Source organism: Pangasianodon hypophthalmus, chromosome 13 (genome assembly GCF_027358585.1).
Source record: "Pangasianodon hypophthalmus isolate fPanHyp1 chromosome 13, fPanHyp1.pri, whole genome shotgun sequence".
NCBI classification, from domain to species: domain Eukaryota; kingdom Metazoa; phylum Chordata; class Actinopteri; order Siluriformes; family Pangasiidae; genus Pangasianodon; species Pangasianodon hypophthalmus.
Window position 1 is genome coordinate 18,598,140 of NC_069722.1, and position 24,384 is coordinate 18,622,523.

Here is a 24,384-nt window from a genome sequence, read left to right on the forward strand (position 1 = left end):
AGTTGTATGACTATCATAAATGAGCTTCACAAATGGAGCACAAGTCTAGTTTATACTAGGCATCAGCACTAGTTAAACAGAAGCACCACTTTTCAAATTATGTTTCAGAGTTCATACCATCCCAGTAGCAACCCAACTAAATCCATGCCAACATGCCTGAAGAACTCCTAGATAATTGAGTGCAGGGAACTGCAGCAGTTTCCTGGGTGCAGTCCCCTAGCAGGTGAGGCATCCTTGGGCCAGTGGAAGCTGTCCTGGAAGATGTCTCTGGTGTTTTCCAACATAATTTGTCTACCCTGGGAATGGGATAGTCTGAGTTGCATTATTTTTCAACAGAAACTCAGCTAGGCAGTAGAGGCCCTGAGCCATTTATGTGTACTACAGTGGCAGGGATATGCCTGACTCCACACCAGTGCTTTCCTCCACAGTGCACATATGTGATGTGGTGTGATATGTCTTTAAAGAGATAAGGACAGCTGCCAGTCAGGACCTTGGTCATTTAGTGACAAGTGCTGGGTCTTTTGGTCCATTTGGTCCATTGGTTATTTCATGAGGTGCAGAGTAAGAGAGATACAGAGAACTTTAATGCACTGGAGAAGCCACTGCTCCCACATACTGCCAGTACTCTCCAACAGTTGCAATACAGTAATGGTCAGGGATGTCACACTCACTCAGACAAATCGTCAGGAAGGCTGATCAAAAGTACACTTAGATAAAAGAGCCCCATTTTATTCAACAGCCATAAAAATAGATTAAAATAGAAAGAGTATAAATCAGTGACAACTAGCTGTAGGTGATTCTGCTTGGCCTTGCCTTGGTACACATGTACATTGTTTTTGTGTTGTGTACAGTCCATGGAGATACTTATGGTTGCGAGGTCTGGATGGCAATTTATTGAGGCACATTCATACAGTAAAAGTAGTCTAATCTTTAATAATCTTTATTACTAAATTATTATATGCAATACCTCAGTATTATTGCTCCATTAGGGTTTCAAGGTATGCACATACACACCCAATCGCCAATAAAACCAGTCAAATAGTAAAACTCAAAATCTGACCCTTCCAAACCCTGTATCAAGTCATTACCATTATTGCCAAATGTACTGTAATATTTACAAAGAAATAAAATTCAATACATATATTCAAACAGAGCAGTATTAAATGGTCATAATATCTTGTAACATTTCATAAATGAGGAAATATTATTTAAATAAGTAAGTAATTCACTGATGCACATGCACATTCCTACAGTAATAGTAGTCTATTATTTTTATTTCATGTGAATCTGTTTACAATATGTAATTTCACTTACACCATCTTGACACCATTGACGCCATCTGTCAATTCACTATATTTCAAGCAGTGTTATTATTGCCCTTACAGGTCAGTGCCAGAGAGATTGTTCTCTTGGCGATGGTGCAATTTTCAACTGCACGTGTTTGAGAGTTCACTAGATATCCTTGAAGTGTTGATGGAAAGGAGGAGGCACAGTGTTGGAATTTTGCCAGTCAGAAGGCTGAAGTTGAAGACAGTTCTAAAAAGAAAGAGTTCTGAAAAGGGAATCAGAAGAGAGCTTGAGTACACTATACACATAAATGATAAATAGTGATGTAACTGTGAGATTGTTAATGGTGGCGTTCCAGTTGAGGTTGGTATGTAGAAAATCACTAGCACTGTGTTGGGACTACACAGTAAGTTAAAAGTATCTGAAGTAATAGATGACTGTAGACATGGAATATTCAGGTTGAAGCCTGAAGAATCCACACAGAAACAGACAGAGAAACATCAAGATGGCCTGGAAGGCGACTGACATTAATGTAACAACAAGAATTCAAATGTTTATATAGGTAGGAAGGGGGCAGAAAAATCAACATAGAGTAGGAATTGTTCTCCCATGTGAGTTTAAGGACCTTGAGCTTTGGAACAGAGTAAACTTCAGGGAGATCTGCAGAAGTGACAGTGTTGTGGAGGGTTATCCAAGACACTACCAGGGACGGGGACTCAATATGTAGCCTGGCAGCATACGCAGTGATGAAATCTGCATTTTGAAAAAGTTACTACCAGCTCCAAAGTCCACCAGTGTTTCAAGACTTTGACCTGACACAATAGAAGAGGGTGGCATAAAAACCTTCAGTCCACTGTATATTATTGTATAAAACACAATATGTTATATAAAACACAACAGGGCATGCTGTTATAGGAAAATAATCAACTGGTTGATGTCATATGTTACCACCCCAAAGTTAATTATTTTCCAATAACAGCATGTCCAAATATGTTTTATTTCTCTTATACCACAGGATTAACCCCCCCCACCCCAAATTTCCCAACCTCCTGTCAGCTCACCAGCTGCCAATCGGGATGAAACCTAGCACATACTTCCTCTCAGACCACCAACCACATCTTTTGAAACTACTGCTCATGTTAAATCACAGGGAAGCATAACACACTCAGAGGAGAGTGCTCTCTACCCTCTTCAACATACATGAGCTCATAGACAGAGTTGCTCTGATTGACAAGAGAGATACAGTATGTCATCCCTCCCATCCAATTCCACCCAATGGCTAATTTTGATCCCTCAAACTCATGATCTCCTAATGATAGGGCAAATGCTTTTCTGTTGCACCACGGTTACTATAGAAATGGTAATGTATTAGAATGAGCACATTTATATAAAGCTGTGGAACAACAGCCAGATATAGATGAGATATTAGATATAGATTAGATATAGAGAATCAATTAACACCTTTTTAATGTATTAGAAGTTAGTGCAATGTGTACATTTACCAAAATCAAGGCCTCATACTTATGACAAAGCATATGGTAAAGACTAAGTAAATGATGATTTTTTATATCCCAGCAGTGAGATGTTATAATACTTTACTTAATCTTCAGTTCTGAATGGTAACTATTTGAATTTTTAAAGAATAACTGGTGGATTTGTTCATGTCTGAGTTGTGAGTTAGGTGGAAACTTCTTACTGATAACTGAAAAAAGCCATATAGGGCAAAAACAGGCTACAGGAATACTCCTCCATCCCACCGGTGATCTGAATCAGTTCCTATTGCTGAAAGTGAAATATTTTCTTGTGTTTCGCAGTGACTTCAACTCGAAATGTTGGTTTGCATTATGCTTTATAAGTTTGTGAGTTAGGTGGAGTTGAAGGCAGACAGAGACCTTGTAGTTTCGGTGCTGGAGATTTATGGAGGTCTGTGATCTCAGCTTCTCAACCCCTCCACTGTACGAACCCCCCGAGTGTGTGTACATGTTGGTATGTGTTTATATTTGTGTTCATATGTATGATGTGGATGTACTAAATTCTAACTGAGAAAAAAAGTGGACTATTCGCTAGAAGAACCCATTTCAGAGTGTAAACTACACAGTGGTAGGGAGGAGCGAGGGAAAGAGGGAGAGAGTGAAAGCAAGAGAAAGAGTGTGTGTAGGGGGTGGGGGTGGTCATTGCTTGCTCATTCTGAGGTCTGCTGCATTCAGAGTACTGGAGGAAGCAGAGGAAGCAGAAGAAGTTTTTGTCCTTTAAGAAAGTAGAGGGCTTGGATCTGTGGACAGCGGCAATCACTTAGCTCCCCCTCCCCCCGCTGCCTCCTAATTTGGGATTTGTTTGGAGGTCAGAGACTGGAGTGCATCTGTGAGAGATTGCCTTGCTGGGAAACAGAATACCGAGCTTTCATATTCACCCACAAAATGTCTGATTCCACTGTTAATGCTCATTTGGAGGGGATCATTTCAGACTTTGAAGGTTAGTGTTCCTCTTCTTGCATCAAATTCATATTGTTCTTGCTATCTGGACAGGTTTGAATACTTCACCCCTTCAGTTTGTGGTCATGGGTATATGGAAACATTAATGCTTTTGGGTTTATCTTTTTCAACAGATGACCTGTAACAGTTAATCTATCTAGTGATTGTTAATAATCTCACCCTCTCGTTTTTGCCCATCTGTCTCAGTGGTCTGTCTCTCACTTTGCGTTTTTCTTCAGCTCTGTTAAATGAGTATGTTTTGAAGATCATGTAGGAATTTGGTCTGTATTTTTACGTGTGTGAGAGGAACTTGCTTGCTAAGTACATACAGTTTATGTTATGTCTCTGAACTGCACACCCTGACAAGAAAAAAATGACAGAGAAAACACCTCATGATGGTAAAATTAGAAATTATTTACACTCCATAAACCCTTCGTCATGAATCATAACTGTGGGATTAACACCTAAATACTATGCGTTCTTTATTCCCTCCATTCCCTGGCAATAATTTGCCCTGGCATCTCTTTCATCCCCCTGCAATTCTCTTCTCTCAGCACTTCTATTCACCCTATTCACCTGACAGACACACACACACCTCTTTATTGACATATGTATACATAAACACACACACACACACACACACAGGATACATGCATTTGCCTGACACATGATATATATATCACTTGGTTTGTTCCTAAAGCACCGATAAGTGTATAATGTATGACAAGTTGTGTGTCTGTTAGTGAGTCTTTTACTTCATCTCCTGGGGCTTCATACTTACCAAGTGAGACAGGACAGGAGCCGGGGTCCGGGGGTGGGGGTGGGGGGTTGTGGCAGTGGGGTGGTGGAGCACCAGAGAAGAAAAACACTCCATGTGCTGTGGCGTTTAGTGGGCATAATTACATAGGAAGTGTCAAAGTGTTTGGATAGTAAATAGTGCCCCCAAAAGTGAACTATAAACAGACTTTCACCACACAAACAGCATGCCATTGGCTCGGTGATAGGAGACAGACAGAAAAATGGTTCTTATAATTTTGCTCCAAACATATGACATAATTTATTTATTTTGAAGCTAAATTTGTCCTACAGGATTGCAAGCCGCCTGCTGTGAACATCCTAAATTGGCACCTATTTCAGGATAGGTCTTGCTTCACTGTTAAATTGTACCAGCATGATAAAACCCCTCATCATGCAGCCATTTAGGCTGTTGGTGAGCTTGAACCTTTATGGCATGTGGAAGTGCACCATTAAACAAGACTATTTGTGGAGCCTATACACTGGACTGACCACATTGTAAAGCCAAATATGTTCTTTATGAACAGCGTCTTTGCTACTTACTCTCCAGTGTAGCAGTTTGTTTGGCTAAGATTAAAACATTTAATCTAGATTCATCTAGGGAACACCATTATCTGCCATATGTTCTACTTCTGTACAATACTTATTCTGCAAATTAATACTAGAAATGTCAGTTATATCAAGTGAAGCATCATATGAATTTTTCTGCTGATAGACATGCAGGTTAATCCCTTCAGCTGAAGGCTGATAATCATTCAGTCTTCCAGTCTTAACAACGATATCAGCTTGCAACTTATCTACTGTCTTTTCCCAGTTTTTCTGTCTCCACACTACTGGTGTTGATCTCAGGCTCCTTCAGAGGAGTGAGACGACTTATAGTTGGGTGTGCATACTGCTGCTGCTCTTTGTTTTTCTTTTTCGGACACATAGTCTAAAATTCCTGCCCACAGTCAGACAAGGCCTCTAAAAGTCCATGCCAGATGTCTCTCTTAGGTTAGGAACAGTACTAAGAATTACTTCTCTTTATTTGCATATGCCTTGGTGTATGTGTTGAGTGCTTAGAAATTTGCATTTATCTCCTAACTGTCTCCTAAGGAGATAAAGACCTTCCATTTTTCCATAAACTGCTCCAGTTAGACCCTTTCATTTTATGGAGTTAAAACCTGTTGTAAACCTGTTACCTGTTGATTTCTGTTACATATTGATTGCTGAATTACATTACATGATACTCTGCCATTAATTAATAAATACACTAGTTAATAATGAGTTTTATCTTGCTTGTGTATGTTACCAATGAGTAATGTTACACAATATAACTTAAAATGAAACATTAAGTGTTTATTAATTTTAGCCAAGTAAGGAGCTTGTAGCCCAATTACTGCCCAGTTGCTATGACTAGCAGGTTGATTAGCTAGCAACCTTACACAGTTTTTTTTTTTAAAAAACTGAGGTTTTGTTGCATTTTACAATATGCCAATTGCCTCATAAATACTTAGATTTATATGTTCTTGCATTTACTGAGACTTGTTTATGTCATAGCTATGTCAGATGTTAGCCTATAAGTGCATACCTTTAACAAGAAGTGTGGTAGATATAACTGGCAATTAAGTCTATGGGCAAACCTTAAGCGTCCTTCTCAGTTGCTCTGAGGTCAGTTGAGAACCAATCATTAAGTTTTTCTGTATACATTCTGATATCGCATTATAAGAACATAACTGTTTCCATATTGAATTTGACAGCTGGAGGCTACGTGGTAGCTAGAAAAAAAAGCACACATACACACACAAAACCTCCTGATTAGGCTACAGCCATCCATGATCGCGAGTCAAGAGAGCAAAATTGGCTGAGCTGTCTGGGTGGGAGTGATGACATACTCTCTCTTCCCTGTAAATCACAACAACACTAGCTAATCTAGTGGGTGTCTATGAGCTCTTTTATGCAGAAGAGGGCAAATAGCACTTTCCACTGAGTGTGTTACACTGTCCTGTGATGCAGCATGAGCAACCTGTTGAAAAGATGTAGTTGGCTGGCTTCACATGTCTTGGAGGAAGCATATGTTAGCTTTTACTCTCCCAAGTAGGAAGATGTCATATGATAGGGGAGAGCTGGCTGATAGATAGGAATTGGGAGTTGACAAAATTGGGGAGAAACTGGGGAAAAATACATAAAAAAAAACTTCCAAAAAGCCTTCCTAAAAACTACCACTAAACTACTCGTAAACTACTGCTATAGCTAGTTATGGCCATGTTTATTTATGTTAAGATTATTCAGTGGTATTTGAGTGTTACTTACATGCATAACAGTAAAATTATCAATACCAACAACTGCTTCTGCTGCTCTATCATCTAATAAATAAGTAAATGAACACGTAATTAATTTTGCATGTTATAGTCTATTAGATGTGCCTGTAATGACATTACCTTGCATTCACACTAGCAAGTGACAAGTCACTCATGTTGCTTGTAGTTTGTATCACGTCATACCTAATTTGCATATATCTCAATTACCTGTCGAAATTGCAGCTCCATGTCAGACATGTATATAGAAAATGAATGGTTGCCTGTTGCTTGCTAGTGTGAACGCAGGGTCAAAGTGAGAACAAAGTGGGATCTATCATACTATTATACGCATCACACAAATAGAAACTCTCATATGTCTGAAAAAAGTAACTGAGTGCATGTGATGGATGTTATTTGGCAGTATAAATAAGTGAATGAAAGCTGTGAAAATGAAAAAGAATGGCCCCTGATGGGAGTTATTGTATCCCTTTTGTCCCATTGTATTGCTCCTTGTTGCATTGCCATATCTAGAGATACTGGAGCTTTAAATCTCACACTGAAGATCCTGCCAAATCTCTTATTACAGTAACAGTAAACAGTGCAGTAAACTGTCCACATGTTCTGTGGATGGGTGCACACAAAGAGATACGTGCATTGCATGTTTTACATTATAAGCAACATGCACACTCATGCATATAGGCACATATTTGTACAGTATGAGAAACCATAGGAGCCGTTAGAACAGCAGTGAGTGTCAGAACCGTGTGGAGCAGCTAGAGCACTGACAAATCTGTGTGTGAAAGGGTAAATGTGTGCGTCCATGTGTTTACCTTACAGCTGAGCACTCAATGCAGAGTGTGTGTGCACAGGGACCATTTTATCTGCGCAGACCCAGTTCCGCACCACATTTTAAGGCTGTAGCAGCACACACTCCCCAGTCAAACTGCAGACATACCAGACAAGACAATATTACAGTTCTGTGTTTAATAAGTTTGTACCTCCTGACAATCCTAACAGTTAATCATAAAAGGGCTTAAAAACACAAGGTTTTCTGAAAGATGCAGTATTTTGATATGTCTGTAACTGAGAAATAGTGTCAACCACCACCACCCCTAACTCCTAAGCCACAAACTTTGCTCCACCCAGTTAGATTTGGAGCTAATTTGCATAATATTCAGCGTTGATTCTTTTGAAAACCTCCTAGGCTAAGAGTCCTTGGACCCCCTGCCCTGCATAGTTTGAAGTTTTTCCTAACCTCAACACACCTGGACCAGCTCATTAAGGGTATTAAGGGTTGGATCATGCTGTAGGGAAAACTTTAAATTGTGGAGTGCAGGGGGTCCCCCATGTCCTAGACCATTAAATCATACCAAATTTGGTAAATACCTTCTACAGGCAAAAAGTTATTTAAAGAATTTTATGATGAGTCAGAATCATGCTGATGTTACAGGCCAATAAGTTGTTATGTTACATATGTGGAATGAAATGAGCAATATAGTTTTTGGTCAAAAGGACACCACCCAAATTCTGATACTTTAATAATGTGACAACTGATTGTAAATCTCCTGCTATTGTGTAAGTGGCAGTGTAAGGGGTTAAACTTGACTGACTGATAACCAACCACACAAAACACCTTAATAACCTCTAAAGACAGGATTCCATGGAGTTTTTCCAGTTTAGTGACTATGCCTTGGTCCATAAAGCTCATTGTGTCATTGTTCAGACGTTTGTTTCCTATCACATGGAAGCGTGTATACACAGAACTGCATAAAGCCATCTGACTGCAGCCTTGAATATTTTGAGGGTTGTGAATTAAATAATGACAGGTTTCTTACTGGACAATCATCATAAAATTTGTTAGTCTGATAGAGGACTGACCCAACATTCTTTGCACCAATTTGTATGTCTGCCACTCAAACTATCTAGCACCACTAAAGTTCAAATATGAACATATATTTCTGTGCATGTCTTCTTAACTGTGTGGTCTGTAATGATTGTACTGTATTTTTTATTGTATTTTTATCTGACTCCTTGGGTATTGCAGAGTTCTCTTCAGCTTATGCTTTCAATAATTCCAAAGGGAATTGTACTTTTTTAAAATCCTCCTAGGCCGTTTATCTTAATTTCACAAAAATTTGCAAATACCACCTCGACTATATCAAAAACATTTGCATGCATGATCAATTGGCCAAACTGTATGGGTGCTATAGGCCAATGAATATTTGTGGTGCTACCCATATGATCTAAATAAGCCACATATATCTTGTGAGAACAATGTCCAATATTTTCAAAACACTGAATAAATTTAATGTATTTTGACCATTAGATATTCATCTAACTTCATTTGTTCCATCATTTACTAAAATTAACAGTTTGAGCAGTCGGAAAACACAGCTGCCAACAGGTGAAAACCATCATCAAAATTTTGCTCATGCATGAGTGTTGTCATTTATTATTTACAGACATTGCTGTGAAGAAGTTTCAAAAATAAACTGGCCAAACAGCAGTAAATGCAAATTGGCATCTACTGGAAAAATGTGTGCACCCAGAGGACTGCTGTTTGTGCCTGTATTTTAATATTTTCAGTATATTTCAAAGCTGTAAACCTATATTTCAGGTTTATGCTTTGAAATTAAACATAGTTTGGTATTTTTATTTCCCTTTTTCTGCTAAAACACTTGATTTAAATACTCTTCTTTTTAAAAACCTTTTTAAAGAAGTCTGACATCTTTATGTTTTAATACATTTTGTGATTTCAGTTAGCTAGACATATAAAGCATCTGGGTGGTCTCTGGTGGTTTTGACAGTCACATAACCCTAAAATCCAGTCATGTCTTAGCTGAGTCTACCCCTATTATGAATTCCATCAGACTCATTCACGCACGCACACACACACACACATTCACATGGCTGAGCTTTTTCGCCTTATCCATGAGCACAAGATGTGCTGTATGACGCTTCTCAGCTCTCAGCTTCCTGCAGAGAGTAGGGACCAAATCAGTCTTTCTGTGTGTTGAAAGAAACTAAATCCACATGTTAAATCCACCTTTGTGAAGAATCACTTGGCCTACCCTATTGAAAGGCCTGGATCTTTATTTAGCAAATAGATACCTGTAAAAGACCCCACCAAGACCTCACAAAGACCCAGCGTACACCACCTCGGCATAAGCACGTGGAGACTGGACACAGCTACCCTAGAAACAAAAGGTTCTTGCAGTAAGAGTTTTCAGTGATTTATTAGGGCAAGAATTTATTCAGACAGTCTCAGTGATGCTTTGAGGCAGTTTAATGAACAGGCAGATGTTACCCGACTTAATAAGAACCAGTCCACTTGGTACAGTTCTAGTGGTGTTGTGTGGCACAGCTGCTACTACAGTTAATCATACAAAGATAAAATTTCTTTCCTGTAAAGCTGACAGTATGAATTTTTAAACATTGCCCAGCTGAAATACGTTCCAGCTTTGAAATTCAGTTTTGCATGAGGGGGAAAAGCATACTTTTATCCATGCAACCAAAATGTCAAATAACATTTATTAACTTACTCTTAAACTGAATATTAATCTGAACAATAACATCATATCCAGGACTTTGCTGTCATAGGCTGCTAATATAGCTTGAATATGACTGGAGTAATGTGGTAATGTGGCCTGGCTATGATTTCCTGGTAAAAGGCAGCGTAATTAAGTTACATTTTAAGGCTCAGTTTGTATGTGGAAAACCAAAGGTTATAGAGATTTAAAAAAAAAAAAAAAAGTGGCTCCCAAGTAGCGAAGCTTAGTTAGAGTTATCTCTGGAACAGTAACTGTTTTAAATTGTAATGAGACCCTCCAGATGTCCCAGCAGAAGTCACAGTCTTCCGTAGTGCCACCGTATTTGCTTCATTTTCAGTGGCCAAACACAAAATCTTTTTATACAAATATACTGTATAAATCAAATTTAAAAGTAATACCTTTTCCATAAAAAGAGGAAGAGTAAAATGGCAAAACAACATCAGACTGCACCTCTAATAATTTGCACTGCAGGGCAAAATTATCTGAAACATAGTACACTGACTCAGAAATAAAAGGACTGTGTTCACATCTATGACCTTCAAAAAAGTATAGCAAGTTTTCCTTGTATTTGATAGCAATGATAGACAGTACAAATAAAATATTATTAGAATGCATATTTATTCAAATTTTAACTTGATAGAATGCATATTTATATTAGAATGCAATAGGTATGAATGTACCAGGTGATGGTAAGAGAATATCATGATCCTGATAATGCATTGTTAAACTGTATTGACTTAGAGTGCAATCATCAGTCTGTCTTCATGTCTTCCACTACAAACACAGGCTGCATTTGGTACACTTAAATTAGGGAGCTTCTGTTCTATTTTGGGGGGAGGCTATGAGCTAAAATGGAATAGTATTAACTATAAGCACCAGGGAGGTAAAGAGCAGCATTTTAGCAAACTGGTGCTGATAAAGAAGTCAAACTGATCAAGTGACCAAGCTAAAAGCATGGCCAGAAATATAAATGTAGCTATGCCTGTAAAGTCACAAGGCGTGCCACAACCAAAGGCTGAGTGGATTTCTGTCTTGACAATTTCATGTGCTAAAAAGATGAAATCCGGTTTATTTTGCTTTTTTTTTTTTTTTTGTTGGTTTTTGCCTAGCTATTTAAGTTATTTATATGTTTCTATGTCATTCAATAAAATCTCAGTTCATCTTATGATTCTTTTCCCAAAACTGTATACAAAATCTTAACAAAGTCTCGTACGTGATATACCACATTCCTTTGAGCCAGTTAGATGTAACTTCTCATCACACATAAGGTGAGAAATATTACAATTTTCCAGAGAGCTCAGGTCAGTAACATACAGTTGAACCCAAAAGTTTACATACACACAGGCTAAAGATATTCACTCTCATTTTTCACACCTCAGGAATTCCAGTGGGTCAAAGGTTTCTATTCACCAAGTTGACTGTCTCTTTAAACAATCTAGGAGATTGCAGAAATTGATCTAATGACTTTTAGAAGCTTCTGATTGGCTAATTGTCATAATTAGGAGTTAATGGAAGCACGTCTGTAAAAGGGCATACCTTTAGAGCCAGTGCTTATTTGCCCTTGATACCATGGGAAAATCTAAGCAGCTTAAAAAAAATTGTGGACCTCTACAAGTCCGGTTCCTCCTTAGGAGCAATTTACAAACAGCTGAAGGTACCACCAGCATCTACAAACAACTGTATGCAAATATGTCTTGGGACCACACAGATGCCAGAGTATTCTGAGTATTTTTGCATCTTGGAAGTATATTCTTTTTTTTTGCCCTGGGTATACTTGATATTGCATTTACATGTTTGTATGTTTTGTTAAGTAGATATCTGTTAATATATATCCAGCACTTGACAGGTGAGCTACCATAAGAATTTCAATGTGCAATGTGTCAGCTATGCAAATAGATACACAAAAAATACATAAATATGGTTGGGTAGTGTGCATACAAAATGTGCAAGGTGCAAAATGGTGAGCAAAAAGGATGGCAGTGCAAATGATGCTGTCGCTGACTGATGGTTTGGGCAAAGTAGCTGTTTTTTAGTGCGTGTGTGTGTGTGTGTGTGTGTTTTGTCTGTGCCCAAGAAACACTGGAAAACACTGGGCTGCTGGGAAGTATTTTTCATTCAGAAATTATAACAACAAATAGCAATTAGCAGAACATAACTTTATAACTTGTGCAACCTCCACAAGCTGTAAACTTTTATTTTCAGTATGACATAAGGGGAAAAAAACCACTCAGCCTATTTTTCTCATCTGTATTCCTATAGGACACATTATCTGTTCAGTCCAAATTGCATGTATGTGTTCATGTTCAGATACATGCCTCCATCACCAGACACTGGGAACCGCACTATAATTACATTTATATTTATGGCATTTGGCACTTGCCCTTATCCAGAGCAACTTACATTTATCTCATTTATACAACTGAGCAGTCGAGGGTTAAAAGCTTTGCTCAAGGGCCCAAAAATGGTAGCTTGGCAGGGGCGGGATTTGAACTCATGACCTTCTGATCAGTAGTCTTAATCACTGAGCTACCACTGCCCATATCATTACTATTTCTATTAACTACCCAATAATAATAATAATAATAATAATAATAATAATAATAATAATAATAATAATAATAATAATAATAATAATAATAATAATAATGCTGCCTTGCTGTGGCAAGAGGCGTGGCCATGCGTCCCGCTAGTGGCCCTGGCCACGCCCATCATTCCCAGAAATCGGTTTATTTGGGAGTGACGTGTAAATCGTAGGTAATCTTCTCTGACATATTTGGCCAATGTGGCAATAGGATTGGTTTATAATTCAGGTATGTGCTTAAGTAATTGAAATATTTTCGTGATCTGCTGAGACGTATGTACCGTGTGGATGCTGTTTACTCAGTAACTGAGCCTTTGCAGTTGTCATGGAGATTCCTACATTACCCATAATCCATGCAGCGCTGCTGGTAGGCGAAAGTGAACTCCAGTAAACGGCTGCGCTCACGGTGGCGTTTTGACGTTTAATTCACGGCTGCAATGTTGTCAAAACACGTCAAACGTATCAAGTCAGGTAGGTCCCGGCTGTTATATAAATAAACACATTTATTTAAATTAAAATATAATGTTGTTTGTATTTCAGCTGTCAACTCGATTTACCATTTTGTATTTTATCTCTCGGAGTTGGTTAGTCGTGTAGTACATGTCATACTCCTGGCGGATTTGCAGTGGAAATCTGTTGGAAATCTTCTCTCTTAACTTCTCCATACGCCTGGAAGTGCTCCTTCGAAGCTCCTCAGACTGTTTCTGTCTTCACTTCACTTCTGTGTTTCATCTCTGAAATAGTTACTGATAATTTAGCAGTTTTACCTCTTACATGAGAGTCATGATTTGTTGCTGTAATATTGATATACTTGGAATTGCACCTAGACTGCACTATGTCATTGGAGGCCTATATGTGATTTCACTTAGGATCTATATGCTAGAAAAGCAGTTCTGCCTCTGCTCATTAAAGAAAATACAATCATGGGAAATACTAATTTATTTTTTAAACATATCTTTGAGTACTTTTTTTTTTTTTTTTTTTAATCTGTGAGTACTCTGGCTCAGTCATTTGTTCATGAATTGTACTGGTCTTCTCAGATAATCATTTCTTCAGCAGAATTTCGGATGCTAAAAAGTGTTTAACGATCATAAACCAGGAGACTTGAGGCATTTTGAATAATATTGACTTTGTTGAATTGTCCAGAGAGAGAGAGAGAGAGAGAGAGAGAGTGAGCAGAGGGTGAGCAGATAGTTGTGTGTATCAGACCGCATTACAGTCCAGCTGATACAGGTGAAGAGAGACAGAATATGACTGTAAAATAATCTTACGCTCTCTAAAACACACCTTACACCCGCCAAACCACCCTGCACTCTATGTTGATATCTTAAGCATTATCAAATTGATCCTTGACTATACAGTGAATGTCTCGCTCACTTCTTTTTTTTCTTTTTCTTTTTCTTTGCAGCACTAAAAAGGTCATTCGAAGTAGAGGAGGTCGAATCGCCCACAAATCCTTCACAGCTTTCACGCCGAAATGTCAATCCCCTTCGCTCCTCTGCCACAAGCCGTTTTCACGACCTGGGATCCCGAAACTCAGAAAATTCCTCCAGACATGGCTCAGAATCCTCATCCAGTGGTCAACGCTCTCCCAAGAGCAGTGGTCGGCGCATAGAGCTTTCACGCCGCACTGAAATCTCCATCGACATCTCCTCCAAACAGGTGGACAGCTTACCCAGCCCTGGCATTCACCGCTTTGGCCTGAGGCGGCCGGAGGTCTCGCTTCATAACAGAATCGCAGAGCCGGGCTCACCCAGGAGGGCAGAGATCACCCTTTCACGAGCACAGGAACCATTAGCTGCCTATCGAAGAGCTGATGTGCCTTCCTCAGCTGCGAGAATTCCTGAACCTGCTCAGAGGAAGGCTGAGTCTCCTAGCACAGCGGAGAGTTCATCACTGCTAGGCAGAAGGATTGAGCCACTGGTTAACAGGCAGGTGGAGATTTCATCCCCATCCAAAGAGTCTGAGAACAGCTTCTCTTCAGAGGCCAGCATGACCCCCAGCTTCACTGAATATAAAACCCCACCAGCAGCTCAGGAGAATTCTAGCCGAGCTACAGACAGTGAGTCAATGATTCAGTTTGTTATAGCCCTTGTTTTGCGAAACTATCAAAGTTTTTACTTTGCTTTCATTTTTTTTTTTTTTTTTGCTCAGCAATGCCATGTTCTTCTGTGCAGTTAATAGCCATCGTGTACGATAAAGTTACTAGCATGCAATGAGTGGCAACAGAGGTAGCAATGTAACATGTTTACAGCAGTAGCGGATGGTTAAAGTGCTCTGCTTTATGGGTAACATGATGTTTTGTATACAGTAGACACATGTGGAGTGTTAGCCCATTTTTTTTTTATTTGTTGGAAGCAAATAGCTGTTAGCAAGTGCTAGTCACTTCACCACCTTCCCCTCTTGACTCATCTTTGTCTTTTTTCTGAAGGTCAGACTCCTTTTTTTCTGTTGGAAGTGTTTAATGGATGTCTAGGGTTCCTTCTATTCAGTAGTGTGCTGTGCAGTTTCTAGCAGGTCTAGCCATTCAGTGCATTCTATGCTGCTAAGAAAATAATTTTAAAGTAAATATATTACAGTGTGTTTTACATGTTACAGTGTCTCGACTGGCTTAAAATAAAAAGGTAAGCACTGCATTTTAATAGCCGTAGTGAAAAACACAAATAGCTAGTAAGTAAAACATTTTTTTCTGAGGGAGTCATTGGACAATGGCCAGACAGATAAAGCTAAAATCAGCCTTGTTGGAACAATAACAAATGACCAATCAGTATAAAAACCGTATGTAAGAATGTAAAAAAAATAAATAAATAAAATAAGCGTATACTCCTTGATGAGTCAAGTTTAACACTGTCAATGAATGGCCATTCCTTCATTTTTTTTCTACTAAATCCGTTACCAAACCCAGTTGTTTTCCCTCTTCCATTGCAACTTTTATGGATTTAAATTGTGTTGTAAATGAGACAAGTATGCTAATTTGTTGATTAATTTTCGGAATCTCATGGCTCAACTTAGATGCGTGTTAATTAGCTGTATATAAAATGTGTGATGATAAATCAAGGCTAGATAATGGTTAGTCCTGTACGTTGGTCTTCTAGCCTGTGTTTCTCTTTAAGAGATTTAAAACAATTTCTATAAAAATAAACTAAAAATGATTCCTTCTTCCTAGAGCCCCTAAGAGTTCCAGTCAGCTACTGATTTATTAGTTTCTATTTACCATGCTTTTTTTTAAAGTGGGTAACATGCAGATATATAAATAACTCGTTAATGCTGATTTCTGTTACTAAATGAAATGGCTCAGGTTGATGTGGTTAACAAAATGTCATGAAAAGTGCTTTAAATGCTAAGCCTCCTTGGAAAAAGATTCTTCTTAAGCGTCCTTCAGGCTACCCATGATACAAACAAAAAGATCCAGTGCTGATGAGAATAACAGGAGCCTCTTATAGAAATGAATTTGCCCTGTGGAGCTCTGGATCAGGGTGACGTCAGGCAGCTAGCATGTGATGGCGAAGAGCTGAGGTGCAGAAACTTGTGCTAGGCTGACAGCCATGGCTAAACTTTCACGCTCGAAGCAGAATTTTTCCTTTTTTCCAGCCTTTTTTTCACGATTGAGAGTATCTGTGTTTTTGCATATCAGGACAGTATCCAAGTATTCCATATGCTGATCGGATTGATTATTGTCTTTACACCCAGAGGCTGCTTGATGTGTATAGATCTAAATAACTGCTCTTAGTGTTGACTGTGTTCTGCGTATTATTATAGTATGTGTTTATTATATAGTATTCATATGTGTTTGATGAATGAAAAATTTTTAGCAACAGGATGAAATACTATGATTAATGACCATTGAAGTGGTATGACTTCAGAATACTAGTTAGGGCTTGAGCAAAGGTACTGGGAGTATTGCTACCTAGAGCAGGGTTCAGACTCCATAATTGTTTGGGTCTCTATTGATGTGCTTTATTTGTCACGCGATAAATTGACTCCTTTCATTATTTGAGGTCAAATAATGTTTTCAACAAACCTTTGTAGATATACATTTACTGATCCCCTCTATGGACAGTACAGAACCCTTGTGTTTTTTTTGGGGGGGGTCTTGCCACAAGTGTTGGTTTGGTTTAGTTTGGAATCTAGAGGGGAAGTCAGGGATAAATCTTGATTATTCTGATCTTGACCCTTGTTTGAGTAGCTAATTAAAATGACATGTGTCTGCAGTATTTGGGTTTGAGAGGTAAAAGGCTGCAAATATTGATTTAATGCACCAGTAAATTATATCTAACCTATACCATTTCACTCGGGGTGGGGTGGCTTAGTGGTTAGCATGGTTGACTTGCACCCCCAGGGTTGTGGGCTCGATTCCTGCCTCCGCTCTGTGTGCGTGGAGTTTGCATATTCTCCTCCAGTTTCCTCCCCCAGTCCAAAGACAGGTTGATTGGCATCAACCTGAGTTTGTGTGCGCTGTGATGGGTTGGCACCCGGCCTTGTGCCCCAAGTTGCCTGGGATAGGCTCCAGCTTACCCCGTGACCTTGTGTAGGATAAGGGTTACGCAAAATGGATGGATGCTGTCTTCATATATACAGTCAAGTCCATAAATATTGACAGTTATTTCAATTTTAAATGTCTACAACAGTATGTTGGATTTGAATTGAAATAATGAGTTATGTAACATATGAGCTCAGAGTGCGGACCTTCAGCTTTAAATTACATCCAAATTAGTTTCAATTGGCCAATTGGTTGCTCAGCTGTTCCATGCCTAGGTCTGCATTATCATTATTTCAAATACAAGTAAACAGGTCTAGAGCTGATTTCAAGTGTAGCACTTGCATTTGGAATCTTTTGTTGTAAACTCTTAATATGAAGTCCCAAGAGCTGTCACTGCCAGTGAAGCAAGCCATCATTAGGCTGAGAAACCAAAACAAACCCATTACAGATATAGCAAAAACATTAGGCGGGGCAAAATCAACTATTTGGTACATCCTTTGTACAAAATCTTCGATTACTGTGGATGGTAACACATAGAATCCATAAAGATGGCTGTGGATGCTCTTCCTTTTTCCTTTTCATCATTGAACAGTTGATAACTTCAACACAACAGACTTCAAGTTAAAACTGTAATGAATTCAGGAATGACTCTGATGCTCATATTTATAAGTTGCTCATAAGTTCCCGTTTACACAACTGAACTTTTTGACTATATAGTACACAGTTATAGAAGGGAAATGATTTATAATCGCACTGTCCAGTGTCACCCAGATGAGGATGGGTTCCCTTTTGAGTCTGGTTCCTCTCAAAGGTTCTTCCTCATGTCGTCTCAGGGAGTTTTTCCTTGCCACCATTGCTTCTGGCTTGATCGTTGTGGATAAATTTATAAATTAAAAATTTATTTCTGGAATTGCTATATTTCTGTAAAGCTGCTTTGTGACAGGGACCATAGAGACCATAGGCTTAGGAACACCAAAAGCCTGGAAGACCACAGGAAACAACTGGGGTAGACAGAATAATTGTTTTCCTGGTGAAGAAAAGCCCCTGCACAACAGTTGACCAGATCAAGAACACCCTCTAGGAGGAACATGTATCAAAGTGTATCATATGTGTCAAAGTCAACAATCAAGAGAAGCTTTCACCAGTGTAAATACAGAGGGTTTACCACAAGATGTAAACCATTGGCAAGCCTCAAACCCAGATTAGAGTTAGCGAAAAACATTTTTAAACAGCCCATACAGTTTTGGAACAACATCCTATGCACAAGTGAGACAAAGATTGACTTGTACCAGAAAGATAGGAAGAGAATATTATGGAGAATATCTTCAGTGTTCTCCCGATTTGCATGTAAATGCCCTCAAATTTATTCTCAACTCCAGTACACTGTGGTAGACAGTTAAAAACAACAATAACTTTGTCAACGTCCAAATATTTATGGACCTGCCTGTATATCTAACATCTACTTATGCTCATCAGTATTGCAGTCAGTTCATTTTACCCAATTGAGTAAGCCAGAAGTTTGTGATTGCCCTAGCTGGAATAGAGAGAGAAGCTGTTGGTTAGTGCACAGGATGGAAAACAATGTCATGGTGTCATGATTTCTTTGTAATATTTTTATCTTTGTATCTTGGCCAAGAACCTCAAAGAACATTTAAGAAAGCAAAGACATTTCTCTGATGTTTGTTTGCCATTCTTGGGCACTTTGCCCATAAAGAATATGCATGTAATCACTGAGGCTTGAAGGACCGCAGGAAGGTGTGACATTCCAGAGATGTGCAATGTAAAAACAGAAAGCCTGCAGTTTACAGCTGTACATGTCTGTGGGTGAAAGAGGGAAAGCTTGCTTTTTTGGAGACAAAAGTATTGAATAAATAAAGTAAATAAATAATAAATACAGCATAGTGTATGCTGTAAAATAAAGGCTATTTAGGTATAAATTCTTATTTTGCACATAAAAAAAAGCTTTATTACTTCCGTATTTGTTTCATTTGTCCCTTTTTCCACTGTTTTTTTCCTCTCTGTTTTAAAGTCTTGTGTCATCTTTTGCACTTCTCAGTGTTTTCTTAGTGTTGGTTTTCATGTTTGTATTAGTTTATATTCTCCTTCTTTATGGGAACTTATTTGCTGAAGCATCTAATAACACTAAAATGCTCTCAATGAACTAAAAGTCTCAATGGTCCTCCGAAGGGTGGCGAGTCAAAAAAAAAAAAAAGGCGCTTTGTTGCTAGAGTCAGCTATGTACAGGACTGTACGATTGAATCTGTTTCAAGACAGTTATAAGTAATTATTTTAAGCTGTGGTGTTGAATGTAAGGCATAGAGAAAATCCAGACACTGTAGAAAACATTTTCAAGATGTGAACAATGCACCATGGGCCACATTTGAGTTCAATTACTGCTCACTGACTCTCACACTCAAACTCAGCATGGTCACATCTTTCCCCTGATTCTGCCATGAGTGTATGAGCAAGTGTGTGGAAATGGGTTCCTGTAAAGAGGCTGATTCAAAAGAAAATTTGAGAAACCATGTCTGCAACTCTGATTCAGCTCTCTGCCATGGTTCGGATATCCAATTAGAGTTTCCGTTTTTCTCACTGTTGTGCAAGACGCAATAGTTCTGGATGACTGGTTAGTTCTAAGATTGTTGATCTTATTGATTATAAGATTGATTGCTGTGGTATTACAGGAATAAAACACTTCATGACATGTTGTTATAGGTTGTTGTCTCCACCATATGTGGATTAAAAGGAGCAGACAATTCACTATTCTTGGTGCCCGGGACAAGCAGATTTCATGTCAGGGTTATTAGTTCATAGTTGCCGAGCAGACAAGTAGAGACTATAGTGTGTTCCAAATCCCGCTGCCTGCTGCACTATACGAATCGGTCGAGGCGTGATTTGGTTATCGATAGAACAAATTAATAAGCAGATTACTAAGCAGATTAATTAGCGTATATGGATGACGGGCGATCTTTTCAGAATCAGTAACGTGTGTATATATCAAAACAAAAACATTCCAGTGGAAAGCTGTCATGTACCTCTCCTGCAATAAGTAATAGTCACTTCATGGTTAAACATAAAGCTAGCCAGACTCGAATATCTGTTGTGCTCATAGTAGGCTTGTGTGATATGATGATTTAATCACTAATAAAATGGGAGAAGAGCCAATTTCGAATCTGGAATCATTGGTGCTCTCCCATATTAACTGAGACATCCTGGAAGCCCTACCCTCTTACTTACGTTCTATAACCGTAAATGGAGAATATTTTGAGTTCGTTAATGTGAAAAAGAATCTATTAATGTACGTTTGACTTGGCTAACATTAGAGAAGTATATACTGTATTTAATATCACTTGACTTTATTTACTCAGGATACCACAAAATATTCTCCCTGAAAATGGTCAAAAATGGACCTAACAATTTAAAGTGATATTAGTGGTGATGATGATAAAAAGTGATTAAATACTCAGACACTTTGAGCAGCAGCAGAATAACAAAGAAAATTTCAGCCATGTGGACATTAGACAACTGATTTGTAAAAGCTGATAATAATATTACGCCTTACTCTTCTTAAACTTTAAATGGTGGAAATGCTTGTTTTCCTGTCTTTTTTTTAGGCTATTCTTTCAAGATGTTTTAGGGACAAGCCTGCCTCATAGCCAAAACTACTTGTTGACTTTTTGTCAAAGGCGCAAACATGACGTGCTACATTAAAAACTTTATTAGAAGAGACTAATAATAATTTGTTTCCCTTAGCCCATATTAATGCACTTAACTAGCTAACTAGCTCACACAATATATATATTATAACCTTATGATAGCACTATTTAAGCCTAGTCATATCAGTTTTCTGGCAATCAAAACACAAGACTGGCTAGCACACTGGAGCTTCCACTTGGCCGGTGGGCTAGCTAATGCATTTATCATTTGTCATGATCAATCTTAAGGTTGAAGAATGGAGTATGTGGTTTAAGATTTATGTAGTTTTCACACATGGGCCCCAATACTTTAGTCTGCACCCTGGACTGATTCTGGGCTCGTTTGGTAGAGCGGCTCAAAATCATATGCTTGTGTATATGCTTGTGATATGGTAGTCAGTAGGTTCATCCTTTTATTGTTTATTGCAGGCCAGTATAAGTGTTTTTTGAGATGCTCTTAGCACAAGTACACACATCACAAAGGTAAGCTAATTACAGTGCTCCAGTCCTATGAAAGTCAGGTTTTATATATCAGTAAGGCATTCTGCCCAAGAATAGAGATCAAGTAAAATTGCAATGGGCAATGGGCTCGCTTTCAGCATGGAGTTTCCAGTGGTACCTAGTAACACGTTTCTACCTCCGCAAAGCTGTGTGTGCCGAATCTTTAAACAAGGCAACCTCCCAATTGTTCTTTAGATCACAATTTTACTTTACACTCCATCTGCGTCACCTGTCTGCACCTCGCTGTGAGCACCGCACTGAAATCAGTAATTACTCTCTCAAATATGCTGATATAAGTGGAGCAGAAGCTCCTCATAATCATTTTACCTGCTATTACACTTTTTACCACTATACGCATAGTCAGGAGTGTGCGGGAATATACGCACATCCTTATACACAAAACTATGCATATGCACAGGTGATGAATGAGACCCTTGATGTGGTCAGTTGAATCAACAGGACCAGGGATTGTGAATGAAATAGTTTTCACACTTTACTAAATGTACTCAACTCTTGAGGGAAACAGTCCTGAGTCCGACAAATATGCTGTATGCACAAAAGTGTGACGTATGGAATTGCACAATCAATCCAGGGTTCAGAAAGTATTCTTCTGTATGAAAGCAAACCTGTGATTATGAGCCCCTTCCCCAAACGAGCCCATAATCTGTCCTGGGTGTGGACTCTTGCATTCAGGCCAAGTGTGAAAACACCCTCACAGGGAGGTGAGTGCCGTCACCATGCTATTCCTGTGGTTTCCAAAACACACTCAGACTTTTTTCTTCTTTGCATTTATAACATGCAAGATATATAACAACAGGCATATGATACACAGTACTATTACACCTCTGTTGCTATGATAACAAAAAAAAAAAGAACAAAACATGATTTAGCCAGACTGTAAGTTGAACCAGAACAGAAGCAACAAGACACACAGACGTTGACCATTACTGATATATTAATGGATTATTTAAATTTATATTTGAATGTCTCTCTCTTTCTCTTTCTCTCGATGTCATATGATTATAGGTGAGTTTATTTGCATGCTGCTTGCTTGAACTTGAAAATGAAAAATGAAAAGAAGAGCTTGTGTCCTGACAAGCCACCATTCTTAAGAAATTTGTAATAACTAGAAATGATGAACATTGATCCTCTTAAATTGCTACAGTAAAGAAAACTAATCATTTTTTCTCTTGAACCTTTTGTATCAGCTCATGTTGGACTAGATGCTATAATTAGTTTACCACTTAGCTAATGTTAGAGAATTTTCAGTCGACTGCTTCTGAGTGCAGGGAGGTATTTTTATATTTGACTGCTCTCCATGTGCTCCAGATGTGCGTGGCTGACCTGTGTTGGAGGGGTGAGTGGAGTAGGAGTGCATTCCAGAGCACAGTGAAAAGCCAGGAAGTGCTCTTTGTCCATTTACTTAGTCTGGGACGGACATTCTTCTGAGTCATCAAACCCTCTGTCAATACTAGGGATCTAGACCATTAGGCGTCCTTTTAAAAGTAAATAATGTGATGTTTCCAGAGACAGCATTAACGTGACTCCATGCTTTGTGATGATTCACTTGAGCCGCTTTATCTCACATAAAGAGCTCCCACTAGACCGAGGGAGTAGGACTTGTGCTTGTCACATGAGAGCAAGTGATAAATTTTCTAGTTTGTGCTTTGGGTAATATCTAGTGGCATCCAGTCAGAAGCAGAGAGGGATGAATATTCAGGAGTACAGAGCTGAATAAATGTCTTTGACATTAAATGGCTCCAGAGACACACTCCTTGTATTGAGAAAGACAAAGAGAGGCTCTGTTTTAGGAGATTAGTATGGTTCATGACTTGGGCAGACCCTGCATTGTTCGTTACTTGGATATCCAAGCCATTGCTTGCACAACTGATGAAGGACATTTGTCTGATGAAGGTAATGAAGGACATTTGTCTGAAGTGTCATGTTTTTGTGTACTACACTTAACTTTTACTATACCCTGTATATACAGTCCCCCTACCCTTGTAAGGGACCAAAATTAATTGAATAATTGGTTGCTCAGCTGTTCCATGGCCAGGTGATGATGTATTATTCCCTCATTATTTTACTTACAAGTAAAAAATTATTTTACTTAAAAATAAAAAAAAAAAAGGTCTAGAGTTGATTTCAAGTGTGGCATTGGCATTTAGAATCTGTTACTGTTAACTCTGAATATGAAGTCCAAACAGCTGTCACTGCCAGTGAAGCAAACCATCATTAGGCTGAAAAATCAACAAACCCATCAGAGAGATAGTAAAAACATTAGGTGTGGGCAAAGCAACTATTTGGTGCATTCCTAAAAAGAAAGAATGCACTGCTGAGCTCAGGAACACCAATAGGCCTGGGAAGACCATGGAAAAAAAAAACTGTGATAGATGACAGAAGAATTATTTTCCTTGGTGACGAAAGACCCCTTCACAACAGTTGGCCAGATCAAGAACATCCTCCAGGAGGTAGGTGTATCTGTGTCAAAGTCAACAATCAAGAGAAGACTTCAGCAGAGTAAAGACAAAGGGTTGACCACAAGATGTAAACCATTGGTAAGCCTCAAAAATCAGATTCGAATTTCTAGGGGGGAAAAAAAAGCCCATACAGGTTTGGAACAGCATGGACAGATGCAACAAAGATCAATTAGTTCCAAAATGATAGGAAGAGAAGATTATGGAGAAGGGAAGGAACTACTCATGATCCGAAGCATACCACCTCATCTTAAGGCGTGGCGTGGA

The 24,384-nt window shown here is 38.7% G+C and overlaps 1 protein-coding gene across 4 annotated transcripts in view; it reads left to right on the forward strand.

The window, feature by feature from the left end:
• The window catches only part of septin9a (septin 9a), an 87,653-nt gene that overhangs the window by 17,427 nt on the left and 45,842 nt on the right, over window positions 1–24,384 (forward strand). For 2 of the 4 annotated variants that reach the window (XM_026916477.3, XM_026916480.3), the window contains one exon: window positions 14,373–15,026. In XM_026916477.3, the coding sequence (XP_026772278.1) occupies window positions 14,373–15,026 (654 nt within the window). Of the gene's footprint in view, window positions 1–3,475; window positions 3,760–13,180; window positions 13,436–14,372; window positions 15,027–24,384 lie in introns of those variants that run through there. The other 2 variants (XM_026916478.3, XM_026916479.3) reach the window with 2 other exon arrangements.